At 38.8% G+C, this 14,479-nt stretch overlaps 1 protein-coding gene across 8 annotated transcripts in view; it reads left to right on the top strand.

The window, feature by feature from the left end:
• The window catches only part of CKAP5 (cytoskeleton associated protein 5), a 102,429-nt gene that overhangs the window by 30,459 nt on the left and 57,491 nt on the right, over nucleotides 1–14,479 (top strand). For all 8 annotated transcript variants that reach the window (XM_019037172.4, XM_019037169.3, XM_055354808.2 and 5 more), the window contains exons 5-9: nucleotides 4,260–4,431; nucleotides 5,563–5,695; nucleotides 5,937–6,037; nucleotides 7,293–7,406; nucleotides 14,124–14,228. In XM_019037172.4, the coding sequence (XP_018892717.3) occupies nucleotides 4,260–4,431; nucleotides 5,563–5,695; nucleotides 5,937–6,037; nucleotides 7,293–7,406; nucleotides 14,124–14,228 (625 nt within the window). The remainder of the gene's footprint in view (nucleotides 1–4,259; nucleotides 4,432–5,562; nucleotides 5,696–5,936; nucleotides 6,038–7,292; nucleotides 7,407–14,123; nucleotides 14,229–14,479) is intronic.

The following is a 14,479-nucleotide window of genomic DNA, read 5'->3' as shown; positions in this document are numbered from 1 at the left end:
CTTGAGTCTAGAAGTTCTAGGCTGCACTGAGCTGTGATTGTGCCACTGCAATTCAGCCTGGGTGAGAGAGCAAGACCCTGTCTCTTTAAAAAATAAATAAATATGGCCAGGCTCAGTGGCTAACTCCTGTAATGCTAGCACTTTGGGAGGCCGAGGCAGGCAGATCACAAGGTCAGGAGTTTGAGACCAGCCTGGCCAATGTGGTGAAACATGTCTCTACCAGAAATACAAAAAAATTAGCTGGGCATGGTGGCGCATGCCTGTAATTCCAGCTACTCGGAAGGCTGAGGCAGGAGAATCGCTTGAACCTGGAAGGCAGAGGTTGCAGTGACCCAAGATCATGCCACTGCACTACAGCCTGGGTGACAGAGCAAGACTCCCTCTCAAAAATAAATAAATAAATACATTTTAAAAATTGGCCTTTTGGTGGAAAAGCACTGAAAAGAAAAGTACTGGCCTTTTGTTGGAAAACTACTCCTCAGGGTATTTAAGCAGCTCTTTTTCTCTTGCTATCTTAAGTATAGACTTTCGAAGTCTGTACTTTGAGATATTGGCTAAAGATAAAGTTTGTGGACTAAAGCTAACCTTTATTTAGGTGTCTTTTTAGTAAAGTAGAAGCAAATGCTATATGCCTTTAAAGAGACGCACAGTGAAAGCAAATAGAAAAGTAACTTTTGCTCTTATGTAGTAAGTTCTTTTCAACCCTAGACTTTCTTGTTTGGCCATGAAATTTTTCATGAATAGGATCTCTTTCAGGAACAAGTGGCTGTAATTTGCTATGGAAATCTGAATTAGACAGATCACTAGTTTGTTCAGACTTGGCAGTTCTTCTAATCTGATATCCTGTCCCCAAGTACTGTCTATATCAGATATTTTAGAAAGCAGCTGTAGTAAAATCCTCACGGAATGAAGATCATCCACCTCACCTCTCATGATTTTGTGTATGACCTACATCTTGGAGAAAAATGTTTCCTTTGGTGTTTATCTTCTGTGAAAGTATAAAAACTCTTGTATTTTGTTGAATGATCTTTGATTTATAGGTCTTTAATATTGTTTTTTGCTTTGCTCATAATGTACTTTTATAAAATTTGACTTGCTTAAATTCTTATGTGAATGAAGTTTCCTTGTTTCTAGCCTATTACAATATAGCAAGCAGATGTTTTTCTGAGTAGTAAACAGTATGCTCATTCTATTATCTTAGAAATTTAGTGACTCATCTTAGTTATCAGAACTATGCTTATATCAATAAATCTTTTGTGTCCTTAGTGATGTCTAAATTTTAAAAAATACTGTAATCTTTTTTTTTTGAGACAAGGTCTCGCTCTGTCACCCAGACTGGAGTGCAGTGGTACGATCTCAGCTCACTGCAACCTCCGCCCCTGGGTTCAAGCGATTCTCGTGCCTCCAGCCTCCTGAGTAGCTGGGACTACAGGTGAGCACCACCACACCCAGCTAATTTTTTTTTTCTTTAATAGAGATGGGTTTCACCATGTTGGTCAGGCTGGTCTGGAACTCCTGGCATCAAGTGATCCCACCTCGGCCTCCCAAAGTGCTGGGATTACAGACATGAGCAACCGCACCTGGCCTATAATCTTCTACCTTTAAATTAAAAGTTTCTAGTCTGGAGTGCTGTGTACTCTGGTTATTTCATTTTTTAGCTAAACTGGGAGAATAAGGGTAGGAAAATAACAAGTTACGTATATCTCGTGTTTTCTTCATAGATGTTGTTATGTAGTCCCATCCCTGTGTGGTTCTTTATTTGTCCTAAAGCATTTCAGAATCTATAGTTTAACTAGGTAGCTCTCTGGGACCCTCAAGAACCTTGAGGCCAAACTGCTTGATCCTGGGTTCCAGAGCTTGCTAAAGCTTTGTTAGTGAGAGCTTCAGGTGACCAGAAACATTTGTGGTACCTAAAACAGGTTTCTAGTACCCTTTTGTGTTTTCTATAGTAATACGTTTAGTATCAAAATTAGGTTTTATTTTATTAAGGTGTCTATTTTCCATGTGGACTTGCTCCATCTTTTTTTTCTTACAGAAGGAGGCCAGGATAGAGAAAAAAGATTCAGATGAAACAGTAATAATATATAGGAAGATTTAAGAAATCTCAAATGTTAGGTTCTTCAGGCACCATGTTAAATATCCCTAAAACAAAATGGTTTATTGCCACTATAATTTCTTATTTTTTGTTTAATCTTAAAGGTCAGCTGAGCCAAGTTAAAATGTAATTTTTTTAATAATATAAAAGCATTTTAAAGGAAATCTTAGAGATTATGTAGGTTATTCTCATGATATTTGTACTTAAACTATATCACATAGCCAGGTATCTTATTAAAAATTCTTTTTTTATTGTGCCTGTAGTCCCACCTACTCAGGAGGCGGGAAGATTACTTGAGCCCAGGGGGTGAGGCTGCTGTGAGCTATGATTGTGCCACTGTACTCCAGCCTGGTTAACAGAGTGAGACACTATCTCAAAAATAATAATAATAATTAAGGCCAGGAGCAGTGGCTCATGCCTGTATTGTCCCAGCACTTTGGGTTGGGAGGCTGAGGCAGGCAGATTGCCTGAGCCCAGGAGTTCAAGACCAGCCTGGGCAACAAGGAGAAACCCCGTCTCTACAAAAAATACAAAAAAAAAATTAGCCGGGCATGGTCGTGCACCTCTGTAGTCTCAGCTGCTTGGGGGACTGAGTCTGGAGAATAGCTTGAGCAGGGAAGGTCGAGGCTGCAGTGAGCTGTGATCATACCACTGCATTCCAGCCTGGATGACATAGTGAGACTCTGTCTCCAAAAAACTAAAAACAAAAACCAAGAAAAAAAAAATCGTTGGAGTACACTAGTAGCTATTACTGAGTAATTTTGTTGCATTTGCTCACATGAGATAAATTTGTGCACATTAGATAATAGATAAATAATAATTTGGGTCCTACTACTCATACAAAATTTCAGTGTTCTTTCATAAATAAATCTCTCCTGCTCCAGAATCTGATACTCACAAATGTTAATAGTGACATTAGATAGCTAAAATTGGCCAGTTGGGAACTTGAAAATGTAATCTATGACAGATATGTAAGGTTAAACACACTTTTTTTTAATTTTATTCTATTTTTGAGACGGAGCCTTGCTCTGTTGCCCAGGTTGGATGGAGTGCAGTGGCGCGATCTCGGCTCACTGCAACCTCTGCCTCCCGGGTTCAAGCGATTCTTCCACCTCAGTCTCCCAAGTAGCTGGGATTACAGGCGCCCACTATCGTGCCTGGCTAATTTTTGTATTTTTGTAGAGACAGGGTTTCACCATGTTGGCCAGGCTGGCCTTGAACTTCTGACCCCAGGTGATCTACCTGCCTCAGCCTCCCAAAGTGCCGGGATTACAGGTGTGAGCCACTGCGCCTGGCCAAATATGCTTTTTGAAAGAAGTCAAAATGCAACATTTTCCCCATAGAAAACTGAAGTAAAGAAAGATTTAAGATGCCCAGAGTTATAGTGTGATGGCCACAAAGTCAGGAACAAAATACTGCCAGGGTTTGTGATCTATCTAGGTAAATGAATCACTTTAATTATAGGAGCTATCAAAGGTTTATTAAAAGTAGATTTCATTCATGTAAATATTTATAAACTATATTTGTAAGCTTTTATATGTATATACATACATATTTGAGGTATTAGGCTGGGCGTGGTGGCTCACACCTGTAATCCAGCACTTTAGGAGGCTGAGGCGGGTGGATCACCTGAAGTCAGGAGTTCGAGACCAGCCTGGCCAACATAGTGAAACCCCATCTCTACTAAAAATACAAAAATTTGCTGGGTGTGGTGGTGCATGCCTGTAACCCCAGCTACTTGGGAGACTGAGACAGGAGAATCACCTGAACTCAGGAGGCAGAGGTTGCAGTGAGCTGCAATCATGCCATACCACTCTAGCCTGGGCAACAAGAGCAAAATGCCATCTGAAAAAGAAAAAAAAAAGGGTATTAAACATGTTGATCCTTTATAGGTTTTAATTATTCCTAGTCTGCTTACCTAGAAAGTTTGTTTAAAAATGGTAATATTATTTTGGGACCTACACATTAAATAATATTCTTAGAAGAACAACACGTTAGTAGGTAAGCAGTTATGAGTTCCTTTTCTTTTGTTGCCTTAAAAAAAACTGAACTTATATAATTCTTCTAATATGTAGATATGGAACTATGTTTGAATGAAGAAAAGCTAATGCTTTATTTAATCGCATTGCATGTTGACAGTTTTTTCCCAATTTTTTACTTGTAGTGAATTTGGTTCCAAAATCATCTTGCTTAAGCCAATTATCAAAGTGTTGCCAAAACTCTTTGAGTCTCGAGAGAAGGCTGTTCGAGATGAAGCCAAACTAATTGCTGTGGAGATTTACAGATGGATTCGGGATGCTCTGAGACCCCCATTACAAAATATAAACTCTGTTCAGGTGAGACAAAAAGTTTTCTGGTTGCTTTCGCACAAGGTTAATAGGAAAATATTTTCTTCCTATCGTTGTTGATATTCTGTCCTTAAAAATAATTATTTTACATTCTTAATTTTGAAATCAGCTTTTCTGAGCATAGCTAACTTTCTCTGCAATTCTCTTGGGTGGCAGAACTTATTATCTGTGTGAAGTACATTCTTTCTGGCTTTTTATTACAATTGGTTTTGGAGACTCTTCTGATGATGTAAATGTATCTGAATTAATGAACTAATGAGAGTGTCTTAAAAAGTGGGACTTACTGTTCTTTCTTAGTGCTTAGGCATACGTCTTCCTTATAGTAAATTCAAGTTGGTTTGACTTATGCTGTAAAAGAAATAAAATTTAATTATATATTTTCTTCCGCTGGTGCAGTGGTTCACACTTATAATCCCAGCACTTTGGCAGGCCCAGGGAGACAGATCACTTGAGCCTAGGAGTTCGAGACCAGTCTGGGCAACATGGCAAACCCTGTCTCTACAAATAATAAAAAAAAAATTAGCCAAGCATGGTAGCACAGCCTGTAGTCCTAGCTACTCGTGAAGCTTAGGTGGGAGGATCACCTGAACCTGGGGAGGTGGAGGCTGCAGTGAGCCAAAATTGTCCAGCCTGGGCAAAAGAGTTGAGACCCTGTCTCTCAATGAATGAATGAATGAATCTTTCTTGTTTGCCCTGGTAGAGCCACATAAATAAGAAATTAGAGCCCAGGCACGGTGGCTTATACCTGTCATCCCAGCATTTTAGGAGGCTGAAGCAGGAGGATCACCTGAGGTCAGAAGTTCAAGACCAGCCTGGCCAACATAGTGAAACCTCGTCTCTATTAAAAATACAAAAATTAGCCGGATGTGGTAGTGCACACCTGTAATCCTAGCCACTCGAGAGGCTGAGGCACGGGAATTGCTTGAACCCAAGAGGTGGAGGTTGCAGTGAGCCAAGATCATGCCACTGCACTTCAGCCTGGGTGACAGAGTAAGACTCTGTCTCCAATAAAAAAAAAGAAAGAAATTGGGTCCTGATATGTCAATAAATGTAAGTATTAAGTATGTTAACTAATGGTGGAGATGCAGATATTATTTAAATATTATATGACATTTACAGTTGAAAGAACTAGAAGAAGAATGGGTCAAACTGCCAACAAGTGCTCCTAGACCTACTCGATTTCTTCGTTCCCAACAAGAACTAGAAGCTAAATTGGAACAACAACAGTCTGCTGCTGGAGATGCTGAAGGAGGTAAGCCAATTTTAAACACTGGTTTCTGCAAAAATTAGCAAGAACTGGCACTGCCACGAGAATCTGTGTTCATTAGGCATATTTTGTAGGATTGCCTTTAATAAAATATAAGTTGCATGTAGCTTTAATAACTCTGGTCCCTTCTCTATTAAAATTTCATCAGGGTTGTGAAAGGACTGATAACTGATAAGTAAAACAATTCTAAGCATTTTTAAGGTTTGTGTTGTTTTTCTCCTTAAAGGTGGTGATGATGGTGATGAGGTGCCACAAATAGATGCTTATGAGCTTTTAGAAGCTGTAGAAATCCTTTCCAAACTTCCCAAAGACTTTTATGACAAAATTGTAAGTAATATTTAAACTTCTTTCATTTATTTCTTGTAAAATAATTACTTGAATAGAATTAGAATACTCTGCTGAGCCCTTGCCTGATGCACCCCCTTCCATCCCATATCTTCCCTAGTAGAGTGAGTTAGTTGCTTCTTCCTCTTTGCTCCCACACTACTTTGTACATATATATATTATAGCACTTTTTTAAAACATGTCTTGCCATAAAACCGGAACATTCTTGACTTCCTTTTTCTAATTTTCTCTCTGGTTTTTAACACTAAAGAGCTCCGGATTCCTCCCGTTTCTCCGTTTCTACTGCCACTACTTTACCCCAAGGTTTCTTGACCTTAGCACTGTTGACATTTTTTGTCAGCTGTCCTGTGCATTGTATGATGTTTAGCAGCATCTCTGGCTTTTATCCACTAGATGTCAGTAATACCATCTCCCTAAGTCATGACAATCAAAAATGTCTTCAAACATTGCCGGAAGTTCCCTAGGAGACAAAATCATCCCCAGTTGAGAAACACAGTCTTATCCCAACCACCACTGTAGTAGTGGGTTGTTGGTTATGTGATTGTTCTTTTCTGGTCTTTTTAATGTTGTCAGTGTAGAAATTCCTCTCCTGTAATTGTGCTGCTGTGAGATGGGTGGGCTAGAAATGCTTTCTATTAATGTTTTCTGTTTGACATCTGCTTACTAACGTTTGCCTAGAAAATGAGAATGAAACGTCTATGGCATTGTTTGTTTATTATATTACTTTAGTTATAACATCTTATGAAAATACTTTTTATATATGAACAAAAATTTATATATATGAACAAAATGTTCTGATTGCCTCCACAGTTTTATTTTTTATTATTATTACTATTTTTTTGAGACGGAGTCTCGCTCTGTCGCCCAGGCTAGAGTGCAGTGGCGCGATCTTGGCTCACTGCAAGCTCCGCCTCCCGGGTTCATGCCATTCTCCTGCCTCAGCCTCCCGAGTAGCTGGGACTACAGGTGCCTGCCACCACGCCCGGCTAATTTTTTGTATTTTTAGTAGAGATGGGGTTTCACCTTGTTAGTCAGGATGGTCTCGATCTCCTGACCTCATGATCTGCCCTCCTCGGCCTCCCAAAGTGCTGGGATTACAGGCGTGAGCCACTGCGCCCGGCCAGTTTTATAATTTTTTTAAAAAATTATGTATCTTTGAATTAGCAGAGTGCAATAAATAGACTTTTATTCCGCTCTCTTATTTTCTGTTACAAATGACTCATATTGTATCTTGCAGGAGGCAAAAAAATGGCAAGAGAGAAAAGAGGCCCTGGAGTCTGTAGAAGTACTAATAAAAAACCCCAAACTGGAAGCTGGCGATTATGCAGATTTAGTAAAAGCATTAAAGAAGGTAAATATGAGGACTTTCAGTACTGGTATTATAACAGCGATCAGGCCTTTGAATTTCTCATCAGTCATCTTTTTAATTACACATACATTGCCACTTAAGGAACATTACTGATGGTATTTGAATTACAGACATACATTTTTAAAGGGTTGTTTTAAATTCCTGTTGTGGGTTAGTTTCATTTTCAATCTTTGTTTTTTGTCACTTTGACTTTAGGTATGCTATTTGATAGCTTCTGTAACTCTCTAGGAAAAGAGAGTTGCTGATCTAGAACTACATTTTCCAGTTTTATAATTCTGTAGGATGAGCTATTTAAGTTAGCTGTATTTAATTGGACAAATATTAAACATGAAGATAGCAAATGATAACACACTACTTTGTATCAGTATGTAAAGTAAAGAGTATAGGAATATGTGGTCAGTTCTGAAACAGACAAGTACTAAGTAAGAGATAAACATTTTTAGGAAATAATCTTTTGGTATTGCAAGTTGAATGCTGCTGGTGGACATTTTGTATGTAGTAACTTTTTATGAAAACTGTAAGTATAGATCAAACACTGTGGATATGATTATAGTGCTTAAGAACAAACTCTGAAAACATCTTCTTGAATACAGCAAGAATGAAAATTTTGTTTTGTTTGCTTCCTCAGTCTGAAATTACAGAGGATTACAATGGTGAGGGGAGGAAGTTGATCTTTAATTATACGCACATCTAAGTCATTACTTGTAGTAGTTATATTCTGTAAAGCCACTGCGAACACTAAATTAGTGAACATTGAATCATTGCTTCTAAGAGAAATACAGGGTTAGGATCCTGCAACCCTTTGGTCACAACATTTCCATCAATCAGTACATAACTTTGTTTTATTCTGTTTGGAGATAGCGTATTTAATATATGTTGTTAATTCATTAACATTGAACTCTTGGCCGACAACACTGTAACTCTTGCCTGATTGAAGCTTTTCCTAATGCGTATATTTTCTCCCTAAGGTACATTACAGCCTGTTTGCACTTAGGAATACTAGACAGCATTTCAGCACTACACTTAGGGGCCATTTTAAACAACAAGAACACCAACAAAAAACACAAAAATGCAAAAACATGGCACTGAATAAACCATGAAAAAGACACTTGTTTATAGTGTAAAAGCTAAAGCAAGAAGGCGGAGTGTTATCTTGTCTACCTCAGCTGGGAATGTGCACAATAGACAACACAAAATGTTCACAGCTCTGAACTTGTGTGTAAATGACCAGGAAAGTACCATGAGTGTTGATTTGGGGATTATAAGCAAGTTTTAGCAAGTAGGTGAATTTGCAAATATGGATTCGTGAATGATGAGGATCAACTATATTCTAGTAGTTAACCTTCCTAGGCTTTCCTTCAGTGGGACTTGGAGGCAGAGATATGATTTGTGAAATCTTTGTTCAGTCATCAATTTTCCATCTTGAAGAGTTACACTCGTGTAAAATAAATTAAAAGAGAGTTGCCCTAGGGGAAAAAGAGTTTTACCAACCTGGAACCTGGGAGGAAAGAATGGGAAGGGGAATAGTAGAGGGCACTGAGACAGAGAAAGTCAGGTTCCAGTGGCATATGAAGAGAGCTACAGATTCTCTGTCAATTCTTCCAGCATTTGATTATTAATTAGAAATCTTATTGCTCTGGTGCTGAATTCTCGATGTGTCAAAGAAAACCTTTTCTTTTTCCTTATCATTAATATTATGTGTTTTCTACATGTATTTTCTAAGGATATTAGCTTCTCACACAAAGACAGTTCTGTGGTTTCCATTGGCATTGTGAATGTAAATATAATCTCTTGCTGTACTATATAAAGAGAGAGCATCATGGATTTTATATTTGAGTAGACAGACAATAGATTTCTGAGAGATCTAGGGTAGCAGTAGAAACTTCTTTCCCTTTTCACATGGTGGGGTGGAGGGAATCAAAGACCACAAACAAGTAAAAAGAAACTGAATTTTGTGGCTAAAATATTTAAAACAATGAAAAGTTAACTTCAGTTGTAAAAATTAACCTGAAACGACATTTTCTTTTCTTTTTGCCTTAAGTAGTGACAGAGACATTTTATTTTTTTTTTATTTCCTTTTTTGAGATGGAGTTTCGTTATTGTTGCCCAGGCTGGAGTGCAGTGGCACGATCTCGGCTCACTGCAACCTCTGCCTCCCATGTTCAAGTGATTCTTCTGCCTCAGCCTCCCAAATAGCTGGGATTTATAGGTACTTGCCACCACACCCAGCTAATTTTTGTGTTTTTAGTAGAGACGGGGTTTCACCATGTTGGCCAGGCTAGTCTCGAACTCCTGACCTCAGGTGATCTACCCTCCTTGGCCTCCCAAAGTGCTGGGATTACAGGCATGAGCCATGGTGCCCAGCTGACATTTTATTTTTTGTATTTGATTTTAGTTATATGTACACACAAACTTTGTATTATGTTGACTTCCTAGAAACATAACAAAAGTGGGGAAATGGTGAAATGGAAAAAAGAGGGTGAGATTGAAGAATAGATTACAGACCAATCCTTTTTCCCTCCATAATTATCTCTTCTTTGTATTGTATAAATCAAGTAATCCCATTAATTTCTCAATTTTTTTCCTTTAATGAAAGTAGTAAAAAGGCATTAACTTTAAAATTTCTTATGATATTCCTGAAATTATTTTTAAACTGTTTTGAGTTGTCACCTGATTTAGCATATTCTGTGGGCTTTCCTGTTCTCACAGATTATAGTTCTTTTTTTCTATTATTTTTAATTGATGTATTTATTTTTGAGACAGAGTTGCGCTTTGTCACCCAGGCTGGAGTGCAGTGGCACGATCTCAGCTCACTGCACCCTCCATCTCCTGAGTTCAAGCGATTCTCCTGCCTCAGCCGCCCGAGTAGCTGGGATTACAGGCGCGTGCCACCATGCCCGGCTAATTTTTTTTTTTTTTTAATTTTTAGTAGAGACAGGGTTTCATCATGTTGGTCTTGAACTCCTGTCCTCAAGTGATCTGCCTGCCTCAGCCTCCAAAAGTGCTGGGATTACAGGCGTGAGCCACTGCGCCTGGCCTATAGTTCTTTTATTTATAAGATGCCTCCCTACCAGCTCATCGCTTCTTTGATTTTGTCATGTGCCTATGCCTATGGACATTTGATTTTTTATATATATATAATTTATTTATCTTTACATTAAGATTTGGATTTTCGAAGTGCTTTCTTATATAATCTTTAGACTTCTATGTGGTATTAATCTTTTTTCACTTGTTCTTTCTACTTTTCCCCCCTTAATTATTGCTTGTTTTCATCATAGTTTTCTAAACACAGTAATTCATAATGGGTTTCATTAATTTGTTTCCTTTCCTCTGTCAACGGTGTGCTTTAGTTATTATTAACTAGTGGCTTTAATTTCTAGTTAAAGATAAATACCAATTGATAATTACTTAAAGCACTTTGTTTTAATACTGTAGGCCTCAATTTATGAGAAAAGTGACAGCACTTAAAACTGTACAAGATTTCCTATTGTTTAAATTATATTGAGATTATGAGCTAAAGCTTCCATTCCCTGGTCTAGAACAGAAATTACTGAAAAGACAGAAGTCATTGTTTTTCTTACCTCTGAAATGGAGTCCCCCCTCATATGTTACTTTTCTTAAAAATAAACACTTCTCCATCTTCCCTACTCTCATTTCCCAGTTGAGAATAACTTGTTTATGGGAATAAACAATGAGTGTCAATGAGTGTGACAGGCAGGTATTGTATTAGGTATCTGGTCCATTGCTCACTTATAAGTTTATTTGAGCCTTTGCAATCTTGAAATTTAACAGATTCACAGTATCTTCTTAAATACTATACATTAAGATCATGAGTGTCTAGAGTCTAGCTCCCACTGGTTACTGTTCCAACAATGGATAGGGAGAGGTATTCTTCTAAGAAAGGAATAGAATGATAGTTTTTTAACTGAACCCATATGACAAAATCACCCTTTAAGCCATATAAAAATACTGATGTCCAAATTTCATCCCAGATTCATTGAACTAGAATTTGTTGGAATGGGATCTTACATGTTTTTGATGTCCATTCCTAGAATATACATTTAGATGCTAAATATAAAGCCTAGCATCTAAATCATATCTGAGAGGTATTTTGGTAAGGAAAAATAATCAGAACATTTATAAATACCAATAGTGATTTCAATACAGAAATGAATGGAAAATTTTTTTCTCCATAGACTTACAGTAATTAGAGATTTAACAAAATGTTTATTAGGACCCTGATCTCATCCTCTCCTAAGGAAAGTGGACTTAACACAAGTTGAAAGGGAGAACATGCTTTACTTAATAAAAGGAGCAAAAACTTTGGAGTCAGAATTGACCTGGGTTTGAATCACACAGCATTACCATTTGCTAACTACCTGACTGTAAGCACATTAATCTTTATTTAATTTTTAGAATCTGGCTGGGTACAGTAGGTCACATCTGTAATCCCAACACTTTGGGAGGCCGAGGTGGGCTGATTGCTTGAGCCCAGTAGTTTAAGACCAGACTGGGCAACATGAAGAAACTCTGTTTCTACAAAAAATAGAAACATTAGCAGGTGTGGTAGCATGTGCCTTTAGTCCCAGCTACTCGGGAGGCTGAGGTGGGAAGATCGCTTGAACCTGGGAGGGGGAGGTTGCAGTGAGCTGAGATCAAGCCAGACTCTGTCTCAAAAAAAAAATCTTTTTGAAGTCTGCACTTTTTTGTTGTTTTTTTTGTTTTTGAGATAGTGTCTCGCTCTGTCACCCAAGCTGGAGTGCAGTGGTATGATCTTGGCTCACTGCAACCTCCGCCTCCCAGGTTCAGGAGATTCTCCTACCTCAGCCTCCTGAGTACCTGGGACTACAGGCGCATGCCACCATGCCTGGCTAATTTTTCTATTTTTGGTAGAGACAGGGTTTTGCTATGTTGCCCAGGTTGGTCTTGAACTCCTGGGCTCAAGCGATCCTCCCACCTCAACCTCTTAAGGTCCTGAGATTACAAGCGTGAACCACCACGCCTGGCTGTGAATCTGCAAAGTTGAAATAATAATAGTCCTTACCTCATAGGGTTTGAGTGAAAATTAAACTTAAAAAGGATTATAAAGTGCCTACAAAATTTTGGTGCCTAATTTGTTTTTTCAATAAATGTTAATTTCTTTATCCTTATTCCTCAGCACTTAAGGAGTGCATATAAGTGCCAAGTAGAACTTCTTTCATGTTGCATGTTAGGAGTTGTTTAATGCAGAGAATCTAGAATAAAGCATTCTGCTTATGGAACACCAGATTGTAGGGACTAGATAAAATTCAAAGTAGATTGGAGGCATTACTCTTACTGGGAAAAGAGTGAAAAAAGAAGAGTTGGGGGCATTTAAAAATAAAGCAGCCGTGTGTGTGTGTGCATTTATAAATAAAGCAGCCGTGTGTGTGTGTGTGTGTGTGTGTGTGTGTGTCTGTGTGTGTGTCTGTCTGTCTGTCTGTCTGTCTTGCTCTGGTACCCAGGCTGGAGAGCAGTGGTGCGATCTGCACTCACTGCAACCTCTGCCTCCCAGATTCAAGTGATCCTTTTGCCTCAGCCTCCCAAGTAGCTGGGACTACAGGCACACGTCACACTGCCTGTATTATTATATAATAAAGCAGCTTTTTAACACCAACTGATTGGGCAGTGTACCACAGTAAAATCTTACCAGGAAGGAACCCAGTCGTAGTCAGTATCTTGTTAAATTGACACAGATGCAGCTACTACCCGTGAGTTTAGATAAGTGCTGGGCTTTGTGGGTTGTGGCATAGGAGGGCAGTAATATAAGCAGTGCTAGAGGAGAATCGACTGAGACTCTGAATTGAAGCTTAACCATCATTAGATGACTGAAGTGGCAGCCTCAAGGCCAGAAGCTCCCTCACAAGAATGGTTCTCAGAAGAATGCAGTAGCATTCACAATTTAGAGTCCCCATGGACTTCCTGAAGGTACCTGCAGCCGTTTGTACTGGTGCTTCTTGGTTATGAATATTAGAGCTGTTGCCCTGTGATGTCTTTCAGAGATACATTGCCTTTTCATTTTCCTTGTCCCGAAGCAAAGTCAGCAGACCTCTCGTCTCTCTGCCATTATCAGGGTCATTTCCTGCACAGTTGAACAGTGCTGACAGCCCAGACTGCCACTACTGGATAGTGAGCAATTTGATGTTGTGGTTTTATCTATGTTTTATTAGTAGAACTTTAAGATAGAAGACTAAACATAATGAAGGGAAGCGCCCAAATTCGATACAATGAAAGAAGAATTTCTCCTCTGTTGTAGTAAATAAAATTGGTCATATGTTAGCATAAGAGCTTTCAGAGTTCTTTTTTTTTTTTTTTTTGAGATGGAGTCTTGCTGCATTGCCCAGGCTGGAGTGCAATGGTGCAATCTCGGCTCACTGCAGCCTCCGCCTCCCAGGTTCAAGTGATTCTCCTGCCTCAGCCTTCCAAGTAGCTGGGATTACAGGTGCCTGCCACCATGCCTGCTTAATTTTTGTATTTTTAGTAGAGACAGGGTCTCACCATGTTGGTCAGGCTGATCTCAAACTCCTGACCTCAGGTGATCCACCCACCTCGGCCTCCCAAAGTGCTGGGATTACAGGTGTGAGCCGCTGCACCCGGCCTCAGAGTTCTTTTGAGAATAAAATTTCAATACCCTTCTACATGGCTGTGACTATTTTGTTTTCCTTTTTACCCGCTTTGTAGGTTGTTGGAAAGGACACCAATGTCATGTTGGTGGCTTTGGCAGCAAAATGTCTTACTGGCCTGGCTGTTGGGCTAAGGAAGAAATTTGGACAATATGCAGGACATGTAAGTAACACTCCTTTTTAGATACAGATCAACAAAATTTATCAAAAATGGTAGGCCTAGTTTGCTGTTTGCTTTAAAACAACTCCTTGGCATAGATGTGTATATATTGTACAAAGTAAATTTCTCTCTGTTTTGTTAATATTCAGCATAGATATATCTTAGAAATTTCAGTAGATGTCAGTTGTAACAAAATTTATAGGCCTTATGTAGAAAGTCAGGCACTAGGCCTAAAGTACTTAGTTGAGTTGATT

This window comes from Gorilla gorilla, chromosome 9 (genome assembly GCF_029281585.2).
Source record: "Gorilla gorilla gorilla isolate KB3781 chromosome 9, NHGRI_mGorGor1-v2.1_pri, whole genome shotgun sequence".
In the NCBI taxonomy this organism is placed as follows: domain Eukaryota; kingdom Metazoa; phylum Chordata; class Mammalia; order Primates; family Hominidae; genus Gorilla; species Gorilla gorilla.
The sequence above is the reverse complement of the archived record's forward strand: the minus strand, read 5'-3'. Positions and strand labels throughout refer to the sequence as shown.